Source organism: Nannospalax galili, unplaced genomic scaffold (assembly GCF_000622305.1).
Source record: "Nannospalax galili isolate Female #2095 unplaced genomic scaffold, S.galili_v1.0 scaffold253, whole genome shotgun sequence".
Classification (NCBI taxonomy): domain Eukaryota; kingdom Metazoa; phylum Chordata; class Mammalia; order Rodentia; family Spalacidae; genus Nannospalax; species Nannospalax galili.
This window is the reverse complement of record NW_008335287.1, coordinates 1042319-1069165: the sequence shown is the minus strand read 5'-3', so window position 1 is coordinate 1069165 and position 26847 is coordinate 1042319. Positions and strand designations below refer to the sequence as shown.

Below are 26847 nucleotides of genomic sequence, written 5' to 3'. Positions count from 1 at the left end.
CTCACACTTTCATAAGTAATCTCATAGTTAATGCACTTGGATGGCAATGTTGTTTAAATTATTTTGCTCTATTGTAAAGATGTCTCAAATTAGGTCCAATGGAATCATTTAGAGCCCACTTGCCCATCCTCATCTGGAACGTTCTTTCCACTGGGACTTTCACTGGAAGATACTGGAAAATAACCATGGAGACATAGCAAGAACTGTCTATATACCTTTTCCTGTGATGCCACCAGCTGTGACTTTAAGCTCTCATTCTGATGCTCCCAAGACTTCTGCTCCTCCTTCACTGTAGCAATTTTGTGCTCCAAAAGGCTCGATTTTGTCAACTGTTTCAGGAAGGAAAGGCAAGAGAGCATTGTTACAAGCAAGTCTAGGCCCAGTTCATAGGCTCTACTTGCACTGTGAAGGACAAGCCGCTCTGTTCCTGTGTGGAGCAGGGTAAGGGAGGGGAGAGCTTTCCTGACAGCCCTGCTTAATTTCAGGTACCCCCACTCTCTTGGGTCCCCGCCCCCCCAGTGTCTATATTTCTGAGGATGGGCATAGGGCTGGAAGGCAGTTAGAAATCTCGAGTATAATGTAACAATTAAATACAGACTACCCATAAGGCAGGTGAGGGAAAAAAAGCAATGGCTTTGAATTGTTAAAGAAAGTGTACTAGAAAAAAATAGTGTTTGCCTATGAAATAGAGCTCAGATGATAAAACCATATTTCTATTACATGGGACAGTGCTTTATAATTTACCAAGTACCATCATGACAATTAAAATGAGACAATGTCAGACCTCGACTTTCCTAGATCAGGGGTCACAGAACTCCAGTTAAAATGTCAGGCTAATCCCTGAAGCTCAGGGCCACTGCCCAAAGAGAAGTGCTTGCTATGGTCCACACGCTACCACGAAGGGAAAGCCTGTTGCTTTTAGTACCTTATCTACACAGCTATTCAGCTCTTCTCTTAGAGCTTCTTTTTCTTTCAGCAGATTTTCATTGTAGCTTAGAATGCTAGCCATTTTTTGCTGGAAGTCAGAGAGATCAGGACATCTGTGCAGCTGTAAGAGATTAAAGAAGTGAGCCCCGCCATCCCCTCCCAGCAATGTTTATTCTATAAAGTTTAAAAGGGTAAACAGGGTATTTTCATGACCCTGAGATCTTATCTGGTCATATTTCAAGGGATATATAAACTCTAGCAGACTATAATTATCTTTTAATAGTCTGTTCCAGACTACCTACTTTCTAACTCCCTAGCTGACTACTGAAATGTCTGCTTAGACAGATGCAGACAAATGCTGCTAAATAATGATTCTAGCTTTCCATTTACTTTCACAGTGAAATAATACACTGCTTTCCTGACATCATTTTAACTTGTGCAGAGAGAGTACATTACATTTTTACTATGCTTTTAAAAAAGTATTCAAACTATATTTTTCTCAAAAAATTTTAGTCAAGACCATAGAATTAGCTGTGTGTGGTGGTGCACACCTGTAATACCAGCACCTGAGAGGAAGAAGTGGGTTCAGGAGGATGAGGAGCGCAAAACCAGCCTTGGCTACACAGAGAGTTGGTTCAAGGCCAGCCTGGGCTTCACGAGGCCCTGTCTCAAAAAGAAAAAAAAAGAAAGAATTGCAAGGCAATGTGGTTTATATCTCATAATCCCAGTACTCAAGAGGCTGAGGCAGGAAAATTGGGAGCTTATTTGAGGCTAGCCTGGGCAAAATCTTGTTTCAAAAACAAAACAAACCAGAGAATTGGTATAAATCACATATAAGATACCAGCATGTGTGTGAGTTTAAGGATGTGCCCTTCTCCTGGGAAGAAGCCCTCTTGACCTCCTGGTGCCATGCTGCTGGAATGGACACATTGGTTTCCTCCCCTCTACTCTATGGAGTCACAGGAAACCAGACTGCCTTTGTTCCTTGTGAACATCAGTGTGGGTACTGCTGACACTCAGGGCTGGATAATTCTCTGCTGCAGAGGTCTGCTCTATACACTGTAGGATGTTTCACAGCATCTCTGGCTTTAACCACTAGGTGCCAGTAATACTAGTTCCCCAATTTGTGAAAACCAAAAATGTCTTGGGGGCTGGGGAGCAATTTCATCCCAGCCTAATTGAGAACTACTAGAGTAAGAGGCTGATTGTTTCTTACACTCCTTTACCCTCTCCCATAGTTTATGTATTTTATAAGAGCTTTCCTCTTTTCTGTTTAGCTTTCCCATGTTCAATTCTCTGTTGTCACTGTGATATGATCATCTTCCTACTTGAAGCTCTTCCACGTTAACACAAGAAACACTCAAGACAAAATGGACTTTATAGACTGAATCTTGTTTTCAACTGAAAACAAATCCAATATGCCTTATAAGCCTGAACAAATTAAAAGGATGTAAGAAAATGTGCGTTAAAGTACCTGGACATGAGCATAATCTCCTTTCCCCACTACTGCCCTGCCTACCTCACAAACACCCACAAAGCTTGACATCACTTTGGGTATCTAGCAGGGGGATTCTGTTGATCCTATCTGTGCTTCTTTTCAGTGCAATATGTAATATATATGACATGCTTCCATAGCTATAAATCATGATGTCATACAGAGTGCCGCATGCCTTTTCTAAATCCAAGCTGCAGGCAGCGAGGATGGGCTGACAGCTGACTCCTGTGAGTCCCAGGGTCTGATGGGATGACTTCCTACCAAGTGCAGACAGGACTCATGGTTTTGAGTTAGGGGTTAGGGTTAGGGTTAGAGTTAGGGTTTATGTCTATTTATACCAATGCCTGAAAAAAATTTGTAATAAAAATGTGCCTGGTGATGTCCTCCTCATGTTGTTTCTCTCCCAACTCTGCTCCTTTTCCTCTGTTCTCTAGCTTAGCAAAGTCACAAAGCACACATTTCTCACATTATGCACTTGGACGGATCAGTGTCCTTGAAAGGGTGAGCAATACTTTCAAAAGGTAAAGGGCAAAAAGGATGTTGGCGTTTTCTGATGGACTTGGTAGCAATGGCTTTGGGATAGTCTCACATCACAAAAAGACCCTGTGAGTTGTAATTTTAATTTCTGGTATGTTTAAATGGAATAAACAGATTTTCTAGTTGTGGCAAAACAGATATACTTTATACTACAGTGCCTGGTTTGAAAAGGTCCTTATAAGACACTTGTTTGGTACTAGTCCTGTGTAAAACATTATAAAAGTCACAAATACCCTGAGAGTCTTATACCATTATTAGGTAAACGAAACTTATATGCCAATTAGAGATCAGCTCAAACACAACACTGACAGTTCAGGCTTAGCATATACCTAGTTGAGACTCAGTGTTAATAGCATTCAAGGGACACAGGCTGAAAATATGCAAGAAAGAATATTTTATCATCTGATAGTGCCATAATATTAAAGTAAACTGAGGGTGAAACAAATAAATGGAATAACTAAACGTTCCTATTATAAAACGAGACCTGCAACTAAAAGATTCTTGTATGTGGTGAAAATAGAGAAGACAGGACAATATTTAGTACACAGTTTTTGAGTATGCCCTTTTTATATTTAAACTTAAGTCTTTGTTTGAAACTCTGAAATATGTTTCTAAAACCAAATTAAATTGATATTTGGAGATAGGGCCTCACTATGTAGCCCAGGCTGATCATTAACTCATGATCCTACTGCTAGAGCTTCCTGAGTACTGGGATTACACACATGAACATCACACCAATTCTACAGGCCATGTTTGTGAGAGTGCTTCGATAATTCTGTAGAGGTTATTCTGCCTAAGGCAGATGTCTTGTACCTGCTATGAGAAAGATATAAAAGGGACCAAGTTCATTTGGGTCTTCACAAATCAGAAAGAAGAGTTTTAAAGTCATGAGTTAGAAAGTCACCCTCTTTTTAAACAAAGTAATGTTACTTTATCATCTGGCTGGGAGAAGGCATAACAAGAAATTTCTTAAAATGGTTGGGATTCATTAATGGTAACAGAATTTTAGCGTCTATCACAAAAGTTGTTTAACTAGAACACCACTGAGAATTAGCAACCAAAGTCCTTACATATACCTGCAGGTCAAGTCCTCAACTCTAAGTAATAAGCTGGTTGACAGGACATACATGGAGGCCGGAGAAGCGTGTCATCTGGAGCATGTTGTTCCATACGCCCCTCCATAGCACAAACACTTGCCTGTTTCATTTTCTCCAGTTCATCTTTGAGAAGGAAGTTTTCCTGTTCCACAACGTGGGTCTCGAGTTTTACTTCAGAAAGTTCTGCTTCCAGAGAAGACACCAAAGTGGAGGACTGAGAAACAGTCAAACAACAGACATATTCACTCCGATGGGGAAACGGCACCAAGCCCATAGAAGACAATGTGGAGGAACAATAACACCAATTCAATGACGCTGCTGTAAGACCATTTATCCTTATAGTCAGTGGACCTACCTAAACGATCTGCAAAGACTTTCCACTTACATGGCACAGCTATGATTACTGGAGGAGTCTTTGGATGTTCTTTACTGTAAAGATAACCTCCTTCAGGAGATAATGAGTGTGAAAATTCTGTTTCTCCTCAAATTCCTCTTATTAATTTTACTGTCTATCAGTAAATGTTGGCTATAGTAACTATTACCTGAGTGTTTGCCTAAGGATGATTTTCTTTTTTCTTTCTTCAATTTTGCATTTATTAATTATAGCTCTCTAAGAAAGGGCAATTGTTTCTCTCCTATTTATTCAACCAGTAAATTTTGATGATAATATGGATTCAGATATCTGTCGTATTTATTTTATAATTATTTCATCCTGCACTATATTTCATCAATCAAACTGTTCCTTCAGGTTGGGGCCTAGATCCTTTGAACTCACCCTATTTTAAATTTTTATTTATTTTTTAGCACTTGTTTTCTTTCTGGTACCACGAAACACTTCAGATTCAACTTTTATTTTCTCTGTCCTAACCTTGGAATAAAAAATTTTCAAAAAAACCCTAGGTCCTTTTATAAGAGATAGATATTTAGAAAACAACATCTAGTCTCATGAAAAAAAAAACACATCTATATTTCTTCCTCTAGGTCTGTGTATATATTAGAAACCAGGAGTTTATATTAATATCTCAGACCTGAGTCAACATTAGAGGGTTCATCTTAGGTCTCTCCATTTTGACATTTGTAACTTCCTTCTCTAACAGTGAGAAATGCAGTTCCTATAATGTATTTGCTTATTTGTTCACTCCTAGTACATGCAAAATAATTTCAGAATCATAAGTTGCCCCCCCATGAGAGTCAGTTACTGACTAGATCATTAAAGCATTTAGGAGTTCTTCTTTTCTTTAGCATTGACAGCACTCACTCAGGAGCCTAAATTTCAAATTACTTAGGTTGATTCTCTTCTCTCTACTATGGTTACACTATACACAGTGCTGGCTTCATTGTTAGTGTTGTGTTCTATTTTAATATCCCTTCTGCTATTTTGATTGGCTTGATTTATTTATCTGACATATTTAAAGACTGTGTGAAACAGGGCTGGGGACGTAGCTCAGCAGTAGACAATTTGTGTGCACAAAGCTCTAGGTTCAATTCCCAGAACTGGAAAAAGAAAAAATTATGTGAAACATGACATTACTATAGTTCTAAGAGTCAGAGCTTCAGGCAAAGATGAGAAGGTACCACTCTCTTCCTCAGCCCACTCTCCTCTTCAGTCTTTCTACCACATTCCCACTCCCCTGTCCATGCCTTTCCCACCAAGCTTCTCTGGATAACCATCTTCTTAGCATGATGTTTATTATGCTTCTATTTTTTAAAAAATATTTTATTATTTTATATTACGTGTATGCATGTATTGCCTGCATGTAGGTAAGTGCACCCCTGTCGTGCAGTGCCCGCAGAGGACAGCAGACACTGTTGGATCCCCTGGAACTGGAGTTAAGGACAGTTGTTAGCTGCCACGTGGGTACTGGGATTCGAACACAGGTCTTCTGCAAGAACAACCAGTGTTCTTAACTGCTGAGCCATCTCTCCAGCCCTGCTTCTACTGTTTTTTCACATACACTAGCAGGTGCATGGTTTTCCCGTTTCCTTTATTTCTTACATGCATGGGAGCACACTATAGATACTCTCTTGCTTTTTTCTTTTTCCACTTCATGACCTGGAAATCATTTCATATATTTAGATTGTTCTCATTAAGAGTTATGTAATACTCCCCATAGTGTGGCTCTACCCATCACACTTAACCTTACCTTCACTCCTGAGCAGCTAGACTGTTTCTACAACTTTGCAATTACAAATGAAGCTACAATGAATATCCTTGTGCATATGAGCTTTCACATTGTTGTAGGGATATTCTGGGGGGAATTCCAAGACTACCAGATTTACGTCCGCAGGGATGGCATCGGTGTGCATGTTCACCAGCAATGTGTGAAAATGTCTCTGCCCACAGCTTTGCCAACAAAACATGCTACCACGTTTTTAAATTGCTGCCAAACTTTTAAGTGGGAAATTACATACCAGTATTGTTTATTTTAAAATTTTTTATTTTTACTATATTTTTATGTGTACGAGGGTATTCCCTATATGTATGTAAGTGCACCATGTGCATGCAATGCCCACTGAGGTCAGAAGAGGGTATCAGAGCCCCTAGAACTGGAGTTATGGATGGTTATTAGCTGCCATGTGAATGTTGGGAACCAAACCTTGGGTTTGGGAATGTTGGGAACCAAACAGGGTTCTCTGTATAAGAGCAGCTCTTAACCCTTCAGCCATCTCTCCAGCCCCTCATTATTTATTTTGTATATCTCCAATTATGAATATTTTATCTTTTTTGGGGGGGTCTCGGTCTCCCTGTAGCCCCAGCTGGCCTGGAACTCACTATGTAGACCAGGCTGGCCTCAAACCCAGAGAGATCTGTCTGCCTCTGCCTCCCAAGTGCTGGGATTAAAGGCATGTGCCACACCTGGCCCCATTTTTCATCTTTTCTAAAACAACTTATTTGTCCATGTCTTTTTACACTTGCTATCATATTATTGCAATGTCCCTATATTTTCAAGGATTTATTACTTGTAGAAGTATTTTTCCTGTCTGGTTAAAGACAAATTCACAAATGTTTTCTTCTAGTACTTGGGCAGTTTTATTATATATATTTTATTATATAGATAGTATATATAATATGTACATATTTTCTTTTATTGCCTTTTCTGAGTCCTTTTAATTTAAAAAAAATTATTTTTAATTTATATGTGTGTTTTGCCTACATGTATGTAACTCCACTCATGCATGCAATGCTCATCAGAGAGGCCAGAAGAGGGCATCAGATCCCTCTGGAACTGGAGTTATAGATGGTTGTTAGCAGCCATGTGGGTGCTGGAAACTGAACCTGGGCCCTCCACAAGAACAGACACTGTTTTTAACCTCTGAGCCATCTCTCTAGCCCCTTAATTAGTTTTTCTTTATGTCACAGCTAAAGACCATTTTACCTATGTTTTCTTCTAGTACTTAGATGGTTTGCTTTTTATATTTTGATTCCTAACCTAGTTGACTTTTATACCCTCTGTATTTTATGAAATCTCAAATCTATTCTTTTTAATTTTATTTTTTATTATTTATTATATTTTATGTGTATGCATGTATTGCCTGCATGTAGGTAAGTGCACCCATGTCATGCAGTGCCCATGGAGTTCAGAAAGAGGCTGTCAGATTCCCTGGGACTAGAGTTGGACAGTTGTTAGCTGCCATGTGGTTGCTGAGATTTGAACCTGGGTCTTCTTCAAGAACAACCAGTGTCCTAAACTTCTGAGCCATCTCTCCAGCCCTGAAATCTCAATCTATTTTGAAACGTCTACCCAGTTGTCAGGTGCTTTAAAAATTTATTTATGTATTTATTTTTGTTTTACACATGAGTGTTTTGCCTGCATGTAAGTGTACTTGTGTGTCATACAATGCCTACAGAGACCAGAAGAGGGCACTGGATCCCCTAGAGCTGGAGTTATGGACCGTTAGCTGCCATGTGGGTGCTGGGACCTGAACCCTTGTCCTCTGCAAGAGCACCTAGGGCTCTTAACTGCTGAGTCATCTCTCCAGCCCTGTCCAGGTGCTTTTTTATTAAAAAATCCATCCTGAGCCCAATGATTTGAGAAAACACCCTTATTACATGTATTTATCCTTAGTATCTATGGGGATTAGTTCCAGGACCCTCTACAGATACCCAAATCTTCACCAGCTCAGGGCCCTTATGCAAATTAGTATATTTGCATAGAACCTTTCACATTTGTTAATATACTTTACGCACTTCTAGATTACTTAGATAGTATAATATAAATTATAACTACATATTATCTGCATTCTTTAGGGAATAACAAGAAAAAGAAGTCTGTACATATTCGGTACAAGTGCAGTTCTTTAAAAAATATTTTTGATCAGAGCTCAGACAATCTACAGACATGTTACAGTTTAGAGATGGCTCACTTCCATTTCAGGGGGAACTTTCTATCCTCCTTATACATTATCTGGAGTATATAGTAATGTGCAAGTACCATACTCTTTTAATCGTTAAAGTCTTATATACAATAAGTTTAGTATAAGCATTTCTTTTATTTCTTTTGATCTAAAAAAAAAAAAGCTGTGTGTGGATGGAGACCCTACCTGCACTTTACAGCGGTCCAGCTCTTCTTTCAGAATAGAATTTTCTCGTTCCCATTTCTCAAATGTACTATTTCCTGGCTCCTTTTCCTTCTGGCATAGCATTTCTGCCAGACGTTGATTAAGTTTTTGCAGTTCTTCCTTGTTTTGGGAGTTCTTTTGGCTGAGTTCTGTATTTTCTGAATCCAACTGTTGGTTTTTGATTTTTAAATCTGAAACCTAATTAAAATTGAAGTAAGTTAAAAAAATGTTATCTTACTTACACTAAAAAACAGATTTAGAGGCTGTTTTCTCCTCTACATAGAGTTTTAAAATGTGGCTACTCTGCTATGGGGCAGCCAGTCCCGTTGCTTCCTTCCTACTACGAAGGAAGAACCTGTGCATGTCTTTCTGTAAACTTAATTTTCCTTCACACATACACTCATGCATGTAACAAAAGAAACAACGTCTACTCATTACAAATGCAACTGATTCAGAAGCATATGAAAAAGTGAGGCATAATCTAATCTCTGTCCACAGGGAGCCCAATCCTTTACAGCTGGATGCATGTATCACTAGAACATTTCCTATGTAAATAAAATATCCATTTTCTTTTAGCAAAACAATGGATCATTTGATGTTTGGGCAGCCTGCTTTTTCTACTTTTAACATCTTACAGATGCTCTCTGTCCAAGTTGGTGTGTCTGGAAACCACCATATGTTATATATTTTAATGACTGTAGGACATTTTATGTAAAAAGATTTTCCATTCTACTTTGTGCATTCCTGCATAGATATAAACATTTGCCATCATCATCTAATTATTAAGCAGCAAAATGGCAGCATTCCTTGAATCAGATTTTTGGATACTACCTTGCTGATTTAGAAAGTAAGCATAAATATTAATATTTTGACAGCTCTCCTAAAAATGTCTTCCTATAATACTATCAACTTACACTCCTCTTAATAATGTATTTCTCATTTCCTTACATCTGTTTAATCCTAGCTGATATCAGTGTTTAATTTTTGTTACTTTTCATCTTTAGCAGGTGAAAAAAAAACCTCATTTAAACTTTTCTGATTGCTACGCGACTAACCATATTGTACGTCATATCATGTCTTTCTGTGACTTGGTCCTTCGCATCAATTGCCTGTTTTTCAACCAAGTTCTGCCACTTATTTGAAAGAGTGCAAGATATCTTTTGGATGTTAATACCTTGTCTACTTCAAATGCTAAAATTCTTTCCCAAGTATGTCCTTTTCTTGTGATTATTTCAGACATGTTCCTAAATAGGCTTCCCACGCTTCCCGTGGTGTAAGATTGTATGCCAAATGAGCACTGAAAGGCCAAGCCAAAACGACTCACAATTCTGTGAAATGCTATGCAGATTTGTTGGCATTCTGTCTGTCAATTCTGTCCATAACTTTCTGCTTTTAATCATGGTGAGAAAAAAATGAAGGAGCTGACATTAAATCAAAATTAATAAAGCTAGAACTAATGTTCACAGGCAAAGCTCAAAGGCATCAACCTCCTACTCTCAGGTGCTATAAATCTTTTGTTTAGCACTTAGGGTCTGTAAACAGCAGAGGCATTATTTTCCAAAAAGCAGGAACCTAGTTTAGAATCACTATGAAGTGAGTTTCCATTGTCAACCTCAGAATTTACAACCTCATCACCATATACTATATATTATTCTAGTAACTTATTTATGTATTATGTAAACTTATAAATTTCAAATAAAAAAGGGAAAAATTCAGAATCAAGAAACATCGGGAAATTGTTTCCATACCTGTTTCCTTAAATTTTCAACCATCTTCTGAATCGCAGCTTTTTCCTGTTTCACAGTTTCTATTTTTTGCCTAAAGGAACAACAAAGATTAGGAGTTAAGCTTTTAAAACTGAAGTTAGTTTCTGAGTCCTTGAAAATGCCTTAAGAAAATTTCAGTATGCTATATCGTACCACAATTCTTCCTGAGATCCATTTAATTCCCCTAATTTCAGGTTGGAGATGTTGTCTTCTTCATTTAAAGTAGTAATTTCATTTCTCAAAATAGAATTTTCCTCTTGAAGCTTTTCAGATTCGTATCTGAAGTGCAGATTAAAAAAAAAAAGTTACAACATGGCTGTCATCTGGTATCTTTGGAAAATATTTTCTAGTAACTTCCAATAAAGTAAGTATTCCATGCCAGTTAAAATAGAAATCAAAATTAGTTGTCTCTTAGTACTTGGAAATCAAGCTGTAACATATTGATTCGCTTCTTTTGGGAAATCTCACTAAAAGACATTGGAGAAGTGTGGCTAAAAATGTCAAGCACAGAGACAGGAATCGAGACACAAAGCCAACACTGGGTGCTGAGTTTCCCAATGGTAGCCATATTGCTTTGAAGAAATGACTTCACTTATCTCCATCTCAAGTCTTCCCTGTTCCCAACAGACAAAAGCCACATTACTAAATGGTGTGATATTTAGTTTTAGGCCCCCAGGTACCTACAGAAAGAAAATTTGCTACATAGATCAAAGGGGCACCAAATACACACAGTTTATTCTTCTCGTTACATTCTGATATTCTGAAATAAAAATGGTCTGAGAAAAAACTACATTCAGAACTAAATTATTTTATACCATAAAGATACTTCAGACATGGTATAATATTTTTATGTTTTTTTTAAAATCAGCTTTGCTAGAATACCAAAATGTGATCATATTTCATAAAATCAGGTTGGGAGTGGTTCAAATTAGCTCTACTTTTGTCTTTACTCTTCAGGCATATTTATTAGACTCCAGTAACTCCCTGGTAAAATTATATGCTCTAATACAAAAAATTTACTGTTTTAGGATATCAGCATGTACTTCAAATGACAGAAGTATAAAACTACAACCTAGTAAACATTTTTCCTATATTAGTATAAGAGAAAGTTGTTATCTACGAAGTGAGTTAATATTACACTAAAGGCATTCATCCATAACATGCTTCATGAAGTAAGGACAGTAACACTGAGCAAAACAATATCTATCCATCTAAAGGAAGTGCTAGGAAAGAGTTAAGGATGCACACCGATGATGCATGTGGTTAAACAGCAGACACTTGGCATTTTGAACTTCCACACCCCATAGGAACAACAATGATCTGCTACGAGGAAAGGGATGCCTCCTAGACAAGGTTACTCTACTTGTTAATGCGACACAGAAGCAGAAGGAAGTCTAGGACACTCTTCCTGAGCATTAACAGGTTAGTTTCTCTAGGCACGGCAAGCAGCAGAAGTTAGATTTGATCAGGTACTCTGCGGGAGTCCATGAGGTCTAGAAAGCCCATACGTTACCTCAGAAGTTCAACTTTCTGCTGCATCTCACTGCACGTGCTTTGCAAGTCATGCATCATTGCCTTCAGCTCTTCCTCCTTCTCTCCCTGAGAAGGTGCATCTTTTTGCTTAACTAAAGTTGTGACTCGTTCCCTCAACTTCTTAGTCAGCTCCTGTAGCTTTTGTTTCTCCAGTTCTAACTCTGCTATCGTGGCCTGTTGTTGAAAATGTGTGTCTTGAAGGCTTAGGAGAGCAGTGTTTTCCTCCAGGATAACTTGACTCTGCACTCTGGGCTTTTCTTGTGTGTGAATTGTTCTGCGGAACCAGGCAATTTCACGTGCTTTTACTCTAGCCAGGAGCCGTGTGCTTCCTGGCTCACAGCACTCGGTTTCTTGCTGACACTGTTTTATGATATGGTGCCGGCTCGTAAGCTTTGGCACACGCTCTTCTGGGGTCTGACTGAGTTCAAGCACGTTTTCATCCGAGTTGACCTCCAGGTTTCCTAAAGGGGCTTCCCACAAAGAGTAGCTGTCATACTGCGGGGTGGCTCCTTCCAGTAGCTTGTCAATCTTCCCTTGAAGTCTCAGCACCAGAACATTCAGCTCCTCATTCTCTGCTTTGACCTCATCGTAACTCTTTTCCAGGCTAAGGAACGTTTCTGTCACCTCCTCCATCTTCTTCAACTCATCCTGCAACCTGAGAACTTCGGTGGTGAGTTCTTTGTTGTTTTCCAGCGACTCGTCATAGCGTGTCTCCATCACTCTCAGCTCCTCCTGAAGACAGTCGCTCTCTCTAGCAGCATCTTCATATAACAACTTATACCTGGAAGATGCATCTGGGATTCTCTCAAGCATCTTTAATTTCTTTTTCAGCACTGAAATATCAAAAAGTAGGTTCTGTTTCTTTTCAGAAGCTCGGTCACAGTCTGCATGTAAGACCATTAGCTGCTCCTGAAGCTGACTCACCTGATTCTTCAGGTCCCAGGACTCAGTCCTGGTGTCTTCACTATTTTCAAGCTCAGAAAAGCACTCTAGGGAAACTTCAGACTCCCCAATTTTAACCTCCTGCCTCTCGACAGAGCTTGTCCCTGTACTCCCCAGGTCTTGGGCCTCATGGTCTCCCAGGTCACTCAGGATGTGCTTGGTGCTTACACTTTCTACTTGCTTCATTTGTGATAAAAATGGTTTTGCTTCTTCCACAGAACTTCCAGAAATCTCGGTCATTTGCTCCTCTAAACAAGATGACATCACTGACCCTGGCTCTAATTTTTTCAGCTTCTGTTGCAATCTAGAAATTTCAGTCGCCATTTTTGCATTTTCCTTCACTGCGCGCTCATGAGCTCTTTGCAGGCTGATGAGGACGTCTCCATTTTCTTCCAATAGCTGCTCCCCTTGCTGAAGCAGGGTCATGGCTCCATTTCCTTCTGCCTCCTCCCCTGCCATCGCCCGACAGCCAGCCTGAAGCATGGGGAGAGACGCTACCCGCTGCATGCCCTTTATTGTACTCTGCAGCTGGCAGATTTCTGCACTCATCTTTGCCTTCTCTCGTTCTGCTTCCTCAAGAGTCACTCTGTGGGCACTCTCCAGGGCCATAAGCTTGCCTGCCATCTCTTGCCTCTCTTGCTCACATTCTAGACTTTCAAGCCACTGGCTGGCCTGCTGCTCAGAGGCCCCTGCCTGGCCCAGCACCCGCTCTCGCTCCCTTAGCTCTCTTTCGTGACTTTTCTTCAACTCAAGTATCTGGTCCGAGAGGAGGCTGTGCTGGCTCTCAGACACATGCCGTAGGTCTGCCAGGTCTTGGAGCAGCTGCTCTCTTTCAAGAACCATGCTGTTCACATGTTCTTTGTATGTCTTCTCCAGCATCTCCCTCTCCTGGCTCAGGACCAGAGAAGTTGCTCGCTCTCTCTGGAGTGTCTCCTTCAGCTGCTCCTTGGCTTCTGCACACTCCTGAGTGAGCTCATCCTTCTCGAATTCCCACTGGGCCCTCTCCTCCAGGTGCTGCTCCAGGAGGTCCTTGAGCTTTTGGCAGTGGCGCCCCTCCAGGTTTTGCAGAGCTTGTTCATATCTCTTGGTGACTTTCTCACAGTCAGCCCGACACTGGGCTTCTATCTGAGAGGTTCTTCTATCACACTCTGTTTCCACTTTTTCCCTAAATGTGGTCAACATACAGCATTACTGAAACTGCTGCCAACTCCGGAAGCGAGCAAAGCAGACTTCCCACGTGCAAAGGGGCTGCCTGGCAAACACCGGAAACACTTTCTATGAAGGATCTTACTTCCCCGTGATTCGTACATACTGGGAAGGGATCTCTTTTCTGGGAGCTAAGATAGGAAGTCATAAATTGGGAAAACTTACCTTTCTCTAAAGCAGGGGGAAACTTAAAAAACCAAATTCTTTGATATCCTCCTGAATGTATTTATGTGTTTTAAGGAATTCATGTGTGGCACTGTAAACATAGCCAAATACACGTGGCTGGAGGGGTCACAGATCCTAGAGAAAACTCTACCTCTGTCATAGCCCTAGACAAATGTAATTTTTCATTGTATGCTAAAGATGGATCCTTATATTTACAGACAAGTATACCAGTCACCACTCATCAAAGAAACCAATGTCTTAAACTGGAATTTCACATTAAATAATCAAATACATATTGACTTTACTCCTAATTTGGGAAATACTCCTTCCCTTGAATGAAGTAGGCATTGTAGGACTTCAGTGACATAAATTAGGCATATTAATAAATTCCTTCTTCTTTCACTTCTTATTTAATAAAGCATCGTTAGTTTAAGCAGTGCAGAAAGCTTGAAAGCTCTCAATTATACTGGAATTTCACACAAAGAAGGTAAACACAAAGTGCCATTTCATAACTCTGGGAGGAAATATAACTTTGCCCAGAATCCAGCTTATAAATAGCTTTTCTCAGAAAGCAACAGGGTTGAAGTAGGAAGGAACCATGTCCAAGGCTATCTTATCCTCATCTGGAGCCACAGGAAATACAGTAAGTCTCAATACCAGGAACAATTTCCTCCTTCAATACTAGCCCGCTCCCCATGCACATACATCAGAACAGTTCCAATAACTCCAGGGAAGGCTCATGTACAAACAGGAGGGCAAAGGTGGTTGAAATTTTTTCAAGAGAATCTACTAACTGTCTAGGCTGCTCTGCCCCCTGGTTTTCCAGGCCTCTCTAAATGATGTGAACATCTGGTGTTGTGAAAAGCGGTGCTGGGCTGCTTCTGGCTCCCCTCACTTTCTTACCTTTCTTCTTGAAGTCCCTGTTGGTGAAGTTCCAAGAGCTCTCTCCTCAGCTCCTCTTTCTCGACAGCATGCTTCTGCACCAGGCTTTGCAGCTGCTCCTGGAAAGATCGCTCCAGGTCCTGAGTCAAGCCTCTCACCTTCTCTTCGGTCCAGGAGCTACCCTGAGTAAGTCCCTCTCTCTCTTGGTGAAAGCTTTCCTCTGCCTGCTCCAGTCTGGCCTTGAGCTCCAGCTCATGCTCCAGCCTTAGCTCCTCACGTAGCTGAGTCTTTTCCTCATCAAACACCATTTGTAGTTGTCTTTTCTCCTCCTCGTGCCTGCAGGTGGTGCTGTGGAGGGCCTCCTTCAGCACCACGGCCTGCCCTTGAAGGTCTGCAATTTCACTTCTAAGGTCACTTATCTGTTTCTCCAAGGTGTGCATTCCATGCTCATACTTTTGCTTCATGGCCTCCTGCTCCTTTTCATGGGTGATCCTGGTTTCATCCAGCTCCTTTTCATAACAGTGCACCTAAGGTCAGACAGTGGAACCACAAGATGATTCAGTGTGAGGCCTTGGAAAAAGGGATGCTGGGGCAGCAAGGACTTCTGTCCCACAGGAAATTCTGTTTTCTCATTCTGACTGAAAGTGACTTAATTCAATAACATCTGAAGTCAAATATTTAGACAAGGTCTGCATTTATTTATTTATTATTTACTTAGTGACTGATTGATTTATTGATTTGTGTGTGTATGGTATAGATGAATATGTGTGCATGTGTATGAAGACCAGATGAAAATCTTGGTATCATCCTCAGGTACCATCTACCTTTTGCTTTGAGATAGCATCTTTTACTGGCCTGGAACTCACCAAGTAGACTAGCCTGGCCAGGGTCTCTCATTGAACTGACAAAGGACTTACTCAACTTTGTGTTTCATTATGGCCTGGCCTTACAGAGTTCAAGAAACATTTGAATTAAATTAAATATTCAAGACCCTAAGTTTGCACTGGAAAGAACAGGTGGGAAGGCAAAGGGATCACCCGCAGAGATTTACTTAGTGCTCAACAAGAGCTCTTCATAAACTAGTAAAACTCAAGTGAATGCTGGGGAGATAGTTTAGTTGGTAAAGAGGACCTGAGTTCCATCTCCAGAGCTGACATTAAAAATCTGGGCACGGTGGCAGACACCTGTAATCCCAGCACTGGGGAGGCAGAGACAGGAGAGCTCCCAGGCAAGCTGGCTAGTTAGGAGTGTTGAATTGGTGAGCTCTGAGATCGAGTGACAGACCCTGCCTCAATAAATAGAGAAGAGTAGTCTGGGAAGACACTGGACATGAACCTCTAGCCTCCACACATCCACATGCCCACACACATGTAAGCATGCACACATGTGAACATGCATACACACACATACAAATACATATGCAGAAAAAAAAATAATGAAGGTAAGTGGATGCCACATAGTGAAGGACTGGGAGGCCAATCATCAGAATTTGTATTCAAAGGGCTGCATCAAATGCTACATCAAAGGGCTACTTTGGTTTAATTAGGATTTTTTTTTGACAAGTTGGAAATAAAATAATTATTATAATACGGAAGGCTGAGGACAGTACATTTTGGAAACTCTGGAGAGGAAAAGGCCGTGACCTCAGTCTGAGGAAGTGGGTTCCTGGCAGACACTAGACTGGAGTAATGCACAGGAAGGGCTGGTCTGTGAGGGCAGCAGAACGCCCCACATAGCATCAGAACTCAGAGATGTGAGAAGCAAGCAAGACTTACTTTCTCTTCAAGCTCCAGTCTCAGGTGACACAGGTCCCTGTGGTGCTGTTCTTTCATCTGCTCGATGACCAACTCTGCTTCAATGCTCATATTCAGTGGGTTGCACTCTTCAGAATCAAGCCCTGAAAACACACAGGACTCATTGACCCTGCACCTCGGGTTCTTTCATTGTCACAATCTGGCATCTGGGAAGGGGCATCCAGCTTAACTAAGAAATTCTTTGGGTCTGGGCTACTAGGAAACAGCAGAAGTCAAGGGAAGACTCTGGATTGCAAGCATTAGGACAAACAAGAAGAAACTAAGGTGAATAGATTCTCTTAGGTTTAGGTGCTGTGCCAAACCTTAGTAGAATCCATCTTTTAGAATGATAAATGGGGGTTTAAATGTGGAAAATGTTGGATAAATGTGAGCTCCTCTTAGCGAACATGATCCATGGTGAGGGAATAGCATGAGGTGGTTTGGTTGAACCAACCAGGCTTCTAGTCATCCAGAAACAAACCACCTGGTGACAAATTAGCAGAGGGGAAATATGGCCAGGGAAATGAATGAATGAATGAATGAATGAATGAAGGGCTGGCTAGCATACTTACTGCTAGGTCATAAGGGGTTAACTTCAGGGGTCAAGATGTCTAATCTATCACTCAATACTGCCTAAGATTGTTTTACTGTTGTGAGTTTCCTGGTGGGGTGCATCCCCACCTTAAATTATCAGCTAAAAATAGGGCATGGCTTAGGAGTGTGGATGCAGCAATTTGGGAAAGGAATCCTCAGCCCCTTCGTATGCGCTTACTTCTGCAACTACCCACGATGGGGACTGAGAAGAACACTGAAAATGTGAGCAGAAGTCGGGGGCTGAGCTAGTGCAGCATAAAGTATTGTATCTACTATTAGAAGTCTCTTCAGGCAGTAAGACCCCAAATGGTTTTCTCATATGGAGCTGCAAAGAAAAATGGAGAATGTGTTCTTGGGCACAGGTCTAGCAGCTGGAATTGATAATCTTGCCTTGGGATTTCTGTTCATGATTCTGGCTCACTCCCAACTGAGTAGTAGTACATGGGTAAAAGCCACTCCAAGATGGCAGAGTTTCACATATCGATGAGGAGCACAGCCAACATTTAGGTGGAAGAGCTGATGAGATGTAGCTCATTTCCACCTTTGACTACAGTAAGTAAGCCAAGGATCAGAGGGACCCCAACCACCTACTGATCTTACAGTAGAGAGGAGGGGGAGGAATAAGCCACCTTCATAAGGACCAAGAGGAAGGGAGAAGGTATAAATAACAAGAGAATTGATATGAGCCCTTGCTAAAATTCAAACCTGGCACACTGAGGAAAGAGCACAGCATCAGGGAGAGAGCTGAGAGCAAATATGAGATGGTTCCCAAGCAAGTCTGCCCTCTAACTGTGCCACTCAACATCTCCCTCAATGCCACAGACACCAGCCCTTAACTTATTTCCTATTCTGCAGAGGCAACACAAGCATCCGGCCTAGCTGGCATAAGAAAATCAGTTATGGGTTCTGTGGTTTGTGGCTGGCTCCTTCTTCCAAACCATCTTCATACCAGGAAGGAACTGGCACCCTCAGAGTTTGATGTGTTTCATTCCTTTGTTGATGTACTTCAAAAATCAGACAGAAATATTTTCATAAAGACTTCAAGGACAAATGAAAACCTTGACCACAAGTGAAACAGCTTAAGAAAAGAATACTGCTCAAGTCTCGCCCTCCTGTGCTCCAGAGGTTTGCGATGCTCTTAAAACAAAGTAAAACATAGATACCGAAAAGATGGTGTATGAATGTGTTTACCCTGGCCAGGCTCTATGCCACCACAGTTAACACTAAGTTCTTCCGATAGCGAGTTCTTCAAGGGGAGCTTGAATACTTTGCCTTGTGTACGGTATTCTTCTAGCTCAGACTGGAGTTCATCCACTTGGTCTTGTAAAACCTGGGGTTGAAAAACGAACACTAGCTTTACACCAAAAGCACAAGCAACAAGAGATAAATTGGAAAACAGAAAAAAAAATTGTGCTTCAAAAGACATTATCAAGAAGTAAAAAGATAAAGGCTGGAGAGATGGCTCAGTGGTTCAGAGAGCTTGCTACTCTTCCAGAGGATTTGAGTTCGGTCCCCAGTACCCATGTCAGGAGGCTCACAACTGCCTGCAATTCCAGCTCCAAGAGATCTGCTGCCCTCTTCTTCCCTCCTTGGGTACACACTCATGCACCCACACATACACACAGACATTCATATCTACACATAATTAAAAATAAAGCAAATTTTTAAAAAAGGAAGTAAAAAGACAATGTATGCAATTGGAGAAAAAATTTGCTAATTATATATCTGATAAAACATAATTAGAATTTATAGACTATTGCAGCTCAAAGACAAGAAATCCAATTTGAAAATGAGAAAGGGATATAACAGACACCTCTCCGAAGAAAATACACAAATAACCAAGTATATTATAAGTATACTTTTAATAAACATATTAAAAGAGCCCCAAAATTGTTAGCTATCAGGGAAATGCAAATAAAATCTATGATAGCATAAGATAACTGTTAACAAAGATGTGGGGGAACTGGAACTCTCGTACAGTGGGATGTAACCCAATACAACCGCTTTGGAGGAGGTCTGCCCATCCCTCAGAACGTTAAACGCTGATTTACCATATAACCCAGCAATCCACTGCTGGGTATATATCCCAAGAGAAATCAAAGTGCAAGAATTTGCATAATAGCATTATTCCTAAAGCCCCAAATGTCTACTAACTAATGAATGGAAAACCAAAATGCGATGTTATCTGTATGATGGGATTTTTAAGTCAGGCTCTAAAAGCAGTGTTAAATTGATACACGCTACAACATGGGTGAACCTTGACAATATCCTTGGGAAAAGGAAACCAGTTATGAAGGACCACACATTATATGAAAGGTAAGGATTAGGCAGACCTATACACAGAAAGCAGACCAGCAGTGGCCTATAGCTGAGGTACATGGGAGAAACTGTGGAGCAGGGGTTTCTTGTTGGAGTGATGAAAACACTGGCAAATTGACTGTGGTGAGCACTACACAGCTTTGTGAATCAGAACAAAAGATACAGAATTACACACCTCCAATGCACAGAATGTATGGTATACAGAGCTGTCACAAAAAGAGGGAGATGGAGTATGTTACTGAATATGTTAAATCTGTAGTGAAATGCTTCCTCTAATCATGTAGTTATTAAAAATTAAAAAAAATAATGATTGAAAAATAAAAAAAAAAGAGGGAGATGGATTGGGGGGGGACTAGAGAGGTAGAGGTGATGGAATTTAGAGGAATTTAAAGCAAATACTAGACCTAAGAGCTAAAACTTAATTATAAAGGCAGCAGAAATGTGTCATCTCCTCAAATGTACACATGTATTTTCTGAGAAGGTAGACTACAAGCAATCTCTCCAGGAGGTGACTGTTTCATACCTCTCCACAAGTACAAATTTTATCTAAAGCAATTAGAACTCAGTTATATTTACCTTGTTAAAGTAAATAAATACTTTTTGTTTAAGAAAAAAATATCAAAATCCTAAGCTTAGAGGAGTTAATTAAAAAAAAAAAATGAATAGAAAACTCCCGCTATTCATAGGAGTACTTGTGTTTCCTTGGTAGGCACTGGGAAGGGCTTACTAGCTAGACTTGAGTGCTTCCTGGCTTTTGCATTCACCCTCACTTTACCACTGTACAGAAGAGAAGCTGAGGTATCTGCAGAGTTAAGTGACTTGCTGGACACGCACCAGGAAGTGCTGAGGCTGGGCTTGAACCCTGGTCCTCCCAGGTCACTCCACCTCCTCAGCCACTCACCCTGCACTGCTGCTCATACTCGTTTCTCATCTGTGTCAGCCTCTCTTCTTGAAGGAAGAATTCGGCACTGCTGGGATCGAGGTCACCAAACTAGAAGGGGGAAAGGGCAAGGCTGTCATTTTTCCCAAGTGCCCTTCTTTGACCTATCACATTCCAAAAAGTCCAGTTTCTGGTGTCACCCAGCCTCCCAAATATGACAGGAATGTACCATTTCCACCAACCGGAATGGGGGTGGGAGTGGCAGCTCAGGCAGAACGCATCTCAGTGCCAGGGTTCCCTCACAGCCACCCGACTAAATTACATCCTGCAAAGCTCCAGCTTCTGCTAGGTACCCATGTTGTTCCCTAATAAAAATGGTCTTGGCAGCTTCCGCTCTCGGGTGAATGACATTTTGGGCAACCCGTCAGGAAGTCAGAAGTAGACAGATTTACCTTTTCTGCTAACACGTTTTCCAAATTGCGCTGAAGTTTGTTTGTCAGAGTCTCATATTCTGCCAACTTCTCGGCATTTTCCAGAAGCTCATTTTCGAGGCGATTGTTTTCCTAGAGAAGGGAAAATAAACATGGCACGAATTAAGAAATAAGCAAATTGTTGTACCATTTTATAAAAAGCATAAACCAGTGCTCCAAATTTTACAAGTCTGTGTATACTGAAAGCTAGAGAAAAACAGAAACAAAAGGAAATATTAAAAAGATGATACCTATTCTCATGATCAGAAAGTTCGCCTTTAAAGAAAACCGTAAAAAGTTAAGCTGCCCCATATCTTAGCCACTAACAGGCCCATGTGGACACTGTACACTTAAAATGCATCTTGTACCCACTGAGATACAGCTGTGAGAGGAAAATACCAAAATCCACAGAGTATAAATATATACAATAGCTTGTGGCTATTGTTGCATACTGATTGTATTTCAAAATCATAATGCCTTGGAGATATTGGATTAAATGATTTGCAATTAATTTCACTTTTTAATATGACTTTTAAATGGGAAAAATTACTTCGACAACAAATGTTTATTTAAAAAATTACATATATGGCTTTATTTTTGCACAGTATTATAGTGGAGTATTTTAAGTGAGATAAAAATATCCTCAATATATTGTTGAATGAAAGAAGTCTAGTTATAAATGCCCTGTTTAGGGCTGGCAAGATGGCTCAGAGAGTAAAGGCACTTGCCATCAAGCCTGCTGACCTGAATCTAATCCTGATGGCCCAGGTAAGAACTGACTCCCGAAAGTTGCCCTCTGACCTCCACATGCTCATGTGCACAGTGTGTGCCCCCAACACAAATGAACAAACAAATGTAATATAAAAAAATACCTTGTCTAGGCTGTAGCAAGAAAACTCAGAAAAAAACATAAAAAGTATATTAAATCTAAAGTCAATTAATGAAAAATTAAATTAAATTTAATTTATGGGTATTACAGCCTGCTTTATACTTAATTTACAAATTTATTTTGACTTAAGGATATGAAAACTACATGTAAATTGTTCATAATTTATATGTTTAAGTGATTATAATAATATAATACACCAACTAGAACTCATAAAAGTTTTTTTTTTTCATTTAAAAAAGATCTTTTGATGGACGTGAAGATGCACACCTTTATTCCCAGCACTCTGGAGGCAGAGGCAGGAGGATCTCTATGAGTTCAAAGCCAGCCTGGTTTACCTAGTGAGTTCCAGGCCAGCCAGGGCTATGTAGTGAGATCCCATCTCAAAACCAAAACCTTTCACAGTACTTTTTAGAAAGATTTTACCCACATTTGTTTAAAAGAAAAATACGCACTTACATTTGACATCTTTTCTTCTCCAGTGTTAAAGGCTGATTGGAAGAATGTTATTTTCAAAGTACATTTTGCCAAAAGAATAGAAAGCCAGCATATTTTTAATGTATTCTAGTTCACACTCTCACATAGCAATATGGAGTAAAAAAGAATGTACTTGAAGCATTTAAAAAAAACCACTACCTTCTCCTAAAATGTGATTCTAGTACTTTAATCTCTGAAAGAACAGCCAAATTGAGATGCTAAAATAATACGGGGCAAACTCTGCATACCAGACGCTGCTCCTCTGGAAACCAAATCAGATATGCTGCCGACCACAGGGAACGCGGAGGTGGGTATAGTTACAGCAATAGTAAAAGCACTGTCCCCAGGCAACAAGAAAGGAAATGTTAAGGGGCATGAAAAGGCACTGTGGCCTGAGGTGCAGAGGAAGGTGGCAAAAGAGCAGAAAAGAGGAACCCAGAGCCCATAGAAGGTGCAATGGGTGGGGCAGGCCTGGGAGTTGCTCGCAGGAACTGAGGTTGTGGAGGAACGGTGATGGGTATGCTGGCCGCGGTCTGGGGACTGCTAGCAGTTTTTCTTTTCTTTTTTTTTTTTAACTAACAGTACCAGCATGATTGCATGTATCTTTAGTAAGGTCGTTCTGATAGGCGAGGAAAGGACGGTGCAGGATATATATTAACCAGCTGAGGGGTCATGATGAATTCTGAGCCTAATCAGAGGCTGGGGAATGCAAGGGGAAGGGATCAACTTCAGAGGCATTTCAGAGTATTAACACAACTTAGAGACCGATGAGTGATAATTAGTGGGGATGACTGAAAATTGCAACTTCTGGGACTTTTAGTATATGATGATGCTGCTGATTAGAGGGAAAATTCAGGAGATGCCAACAGTAGTGCTGGCCTTTGTTTCTGATGCGTGGGGCCTTAGGAACAGCAACAGTAGCATACATTTCACATATACTTGATATACTGCAGACACCTTATCTGTATCATCTGATACAATGCTCACACCAAGGTAAGGGGTCAGTATTATGGTACCCATCTGTACATTAGGAAACAGGCTTAAGTAACTTCATCAAAGCTTTCCAGTGTGCAGTGGTTCTCCCAGACACCCCGTCCCTATCTGATGTAAGAAGGTAAGAACAGGCTACACTGATCAACTCTGTCATCGCACCAGAATCCTGGACTTGCAGTCCCAATCTTAGCAAAGCCAGTGCCATGTCTGAGCCATGACCCAGTAGGAATCCCTGGATTAAGCCTGGTGCTGTCAGAGAGCTGGAGTGCTCACCGTAGCTACCCGGCATGGCCCTGGACCACAGAGCTAATAGGAGGATTACCTTCAGGGAGAGGGCAAGGCGGTCCCGGATGTAGTTCTCTTCAGTTTTGGCCTTTTCAATTTCTTGCTCGAGTTCCACACGCTGCTTGCCCACCTGCTGCAGGATCTGCTCTCTCTCCTTCCGGAGTTCATTCTTTAAAGTTGCTATGCGCTCCCTGTACTCTTCATCCAGTTTCCTGTGAGAAGGGATAATCAACAAGTGGCCTTCAGATCCCTCAGGGGCCACTATGTGGCTCTGCTAAAAATGAAAAAAAGAGTTGTAGAGCCACAAAGCACAGGGAAAATGTCTAATGTGTCCTGCCTTCCTCCAGGCTGAGCCACACCTAACCCTCTGCAGCCAGGTGTGGCCACATAGGCAGGTAGGTAAAGCACCCCTTGCTTTGTACTGGCCCTGCTCTGGGCTGGAGAAAGGGGAAGAGGGATGAGGGGGAGGGGGAGATCTTGCCCCCTGGTCACACCTGAGGTTGTATTCGTTCCTCCGCTCAATGGCCGCATGGTGGTCGTCCACCTCTGAAGCCATCAGAGACTTGAGTTTCTCAGCCTTGTCCAGGTCTGACCGTAGCTTCTCTTTTTCTCTGACTACTTGATCAACTCGTTCCCTAGAATTAGAAATAAATTGAGTTAATAGGAAACTGTTTCTAAGCAACCAGTACACCAAAAAAGCTCTCATCTGGCTTGCTTCAATAGAAACTCAATACCAAGACAACCAAATCCTTCCCCAAACAAAAAGGCATTCCACTGTTCCCTTCAAAAGCTTCAGGCCAATCTAAGTTTCACCTTGTGTTCCTCCATTTAAGGAGACTGGTTAGCAGCTATATATGAAGAACAGCCATGTTGGCCTGTGGACTAGAAGAGTGCTCATCAGAGGCAGCTCGATGACTTGGTGGACAAGGGGAGGGGGAATGGAGCAGGTGAGCCTTTGGCTCCACTTACAGCAAATGCCGGATCTCAGCCTTGAAGCTGGCCAGAGCTGCCTGGTGAATGCCATTCTTGGTGACCAAAAGTTCATTTTCCAGAGCCAGTGTCAATTCTGTCAGGTTGACATTTCCATCCAGGCTGAAATCCAAGGCCTAGAAATCAGAACATGAAATAAATTCCAAACAAATCACAAGTTCCATCTTCAGAAAGCAGAAAATGTGAAGGTCATTCAGAGACTGAAGACAGTCCAGAAATGAGATGCCTCCCTTTCCTTAGGGACAATCTTCAATCTAGAACATATTTTTTCCCTCAAAAAATCAAAATACGGCTGTTTATATTTTGTCAAATACTGTCATTTACAAGTAAACAAAACAGTATAAACTGAATCTTTACTAACCAAAGATCAGTTTAGAGCTTTTCTTACATTAATCATTTAAGAGTTAAAAACATGGAAATATTTAGCAACAGACTGCTGGTTAAAGGGGGTTGGAAAAGTTACTTCTTTAATCTGAAAACATTAAGGACACATCAAATCAGAGTTTCTACAACAAAGAATGACCCTCTCTTCCTGGAACTGCCATTTCCTGCCACACCTTCAGGATCTCCTGGCTGTTCTCAATGCCCTCTTCCTGCCAGGTGTCCAGAATTCTCTCCACAGATGCATGGCCCATCCCATCATCCAGGCAGGAGAAGACCCGGAAGCCAATGCTACTTGTCATTGCTGATGGAGCTGTGGTCCGACGCCCACTTTCATCAAAGGACTGGAAGAAAAAAGGGTAGAAAACTTAGTTGGAGCCCTAGCAGTTCAGCTATATACTGGTTAAAACACGGATTTGCCAGTCCTGACCCCAGAGAGCAGAATTTAATTTATACTGCTAAGGGGCAAAAAAAAAAAAAAGCTATGCAGCGTCTTTGATCTGTGGTTCCCAGGGAGTCAAGCCTATAAGCTTATCAAAAACACTCTTCTGGGAGAGTTCTCCATAGATGAGATATGTCTCTATTGACATTAGGTTTCCTTTGACCTCCAGCTGGCATCAAAAGGCATAGTTAAGAGCCTTCCTAAGATGTAATTTATTGTCATTTCTCAAGTCAACCTTTCCTTTCTAATGGTTTAGTCTTTCTCATTCTCCAAAAGAATACTCTCTCTTGTTGGTATTTTATTTTAGACAACAGAATAATTCATCCAAAATTATTAAATGGATTTAACCCTTACTCTGAAAGAAAATACTATTCTTTTTCTTTTCTTTACTTTTTGTTTTTTATTTTTAATTTTATTTTTTATTGAATTTTTGCTATTTTCACACAATATAGTTTGATGGTATTTAGTTCCCCTACACTATCTGCACCTCCCTCCATTGCCCTCATGCCAAATTTAATGTACTCTCATATATATATGGCAGCCTCTATTTTTTTTAGGACAAGGTCCCACTATGTAGCCCATGCTAACCTTCAGTTTGTATTGATTCTCCTGCCTCTGCCTTCCTAGTATGGGGTTACACGTGTGTAGCACCACACCCAGATCTCCCATTGATTTCTTACCTGCATGGAGAGATGCCTTTTTAGTTGTCTATAGGGTGTAGACGCTGATGGTGTGAGGGATTTTCCATTTTTAAACAAACCATAGAAAAAGTCTTCAACACTCATCGTACCATCAGGATCGAGATTATGAAATACTTCCTCAAGCATCTAGAAAAGAGCGATCACACATTTTAAATGCACTCAAAACAACACATGCTCAAAATATATTTCTGGCCAAGAGAAATACACACCACTGTTGACCTGAAGACTCTAGAAATATAATTATGCCTCCATTCTTTTTTAAATGAATTTCCCTCCCCGGAAATGATCTCTTCCCCTCTCGCCCAAACCAAATAAAAGCCCGTTTGCAACATCTCCACAGCCACACACGGTGCAGTAACCAACTGTTCTCTTCCATTCCCAGTTCTAGAGAAGGCAGTCTTTAATGTTGTAAATATTATTCCAACAAACTGAAAAAGTACTTAAAACATAAGGTTATAACTTCTCGTGGTCTTAACAATAGAAGTTAGTTGGATCTCCACTATCCATGTGGCGATTCTAGGTGACA

The 26847-nt window shown here is 40.8% G+C and overlaps 1 protein-coding gene across 5 annotated transcripts in view; it reads right to left on the bottom strand.

Annotated features, from left to right (window-relative positions):
- Window positions 1-26847, bottom strand: part of Nin (ninein) — a 103666-nt gene that overhangs the window by 23062 nt on the left and 53757 nt on the right. For 4 of the 5 annotated variants that reach the window (XR_003849002.1, XM_029561970.1, XM_008829842.3 and 1 more), the window contains exons 8-24: window positions 26301-26447; window positions 25355-25522; window positions 24777-24913; window positions 24302-24442; window positions 23845-24019; window positions 21149-21259; window positions 20718-20807; window positions 18689-18827; window positions 16886-17007; window positions 15132-15637; window positions 11896-14022; window positions 10536-10661; window positions 10365-10434; window positions 8599-8814; window positions 4157-4270; window positions 926-1048; window positions 216-329 (exon numbers count right to left, since the gene is read on the bottom strand). Coding sequence is in view for 4 of the 5 variants with exons in the window: in XM_029561970.1 (XP_029417830.1) it covers window positions 216-329; window positions 926-1048; window positions 4157-4270; window positions 8599-8814; window positions 10365-10434; window positions 10536-10661; window positions 11896-14022; window positions 15132-15637; window positions 16886-17007; window positions 18689-18827; window positions 20718-20807; window positions 21149-21259; window positions 23845-24019; window positions 24302-24442; window positions 24777-24913; window positions 25355-25522; window positions 26301-26447 (4626 nt within the window). In the remaining variant the exon portion in view is untranslated. The remainder of the gene's footprint in view (window positions 1-215; window positions 330-925; window positions 1049-4156; window positions 4271-8598; window positions 8815-10364; window positions 10435-10535; window positions 10662-11895; window positions 14023-15131; window positions 15638-16885; window positions 17008-18688; window positions 18828-20717; window positions 20808-21148; window positions 21260-23844; window positions 24020-24301; window positions 24443-24776; window positions 24914-25354; window positions 25523-26300; window positions 26448-26847) is intronic. The other variant, XM_029561971.1, reaches the window with a different exon arrangement.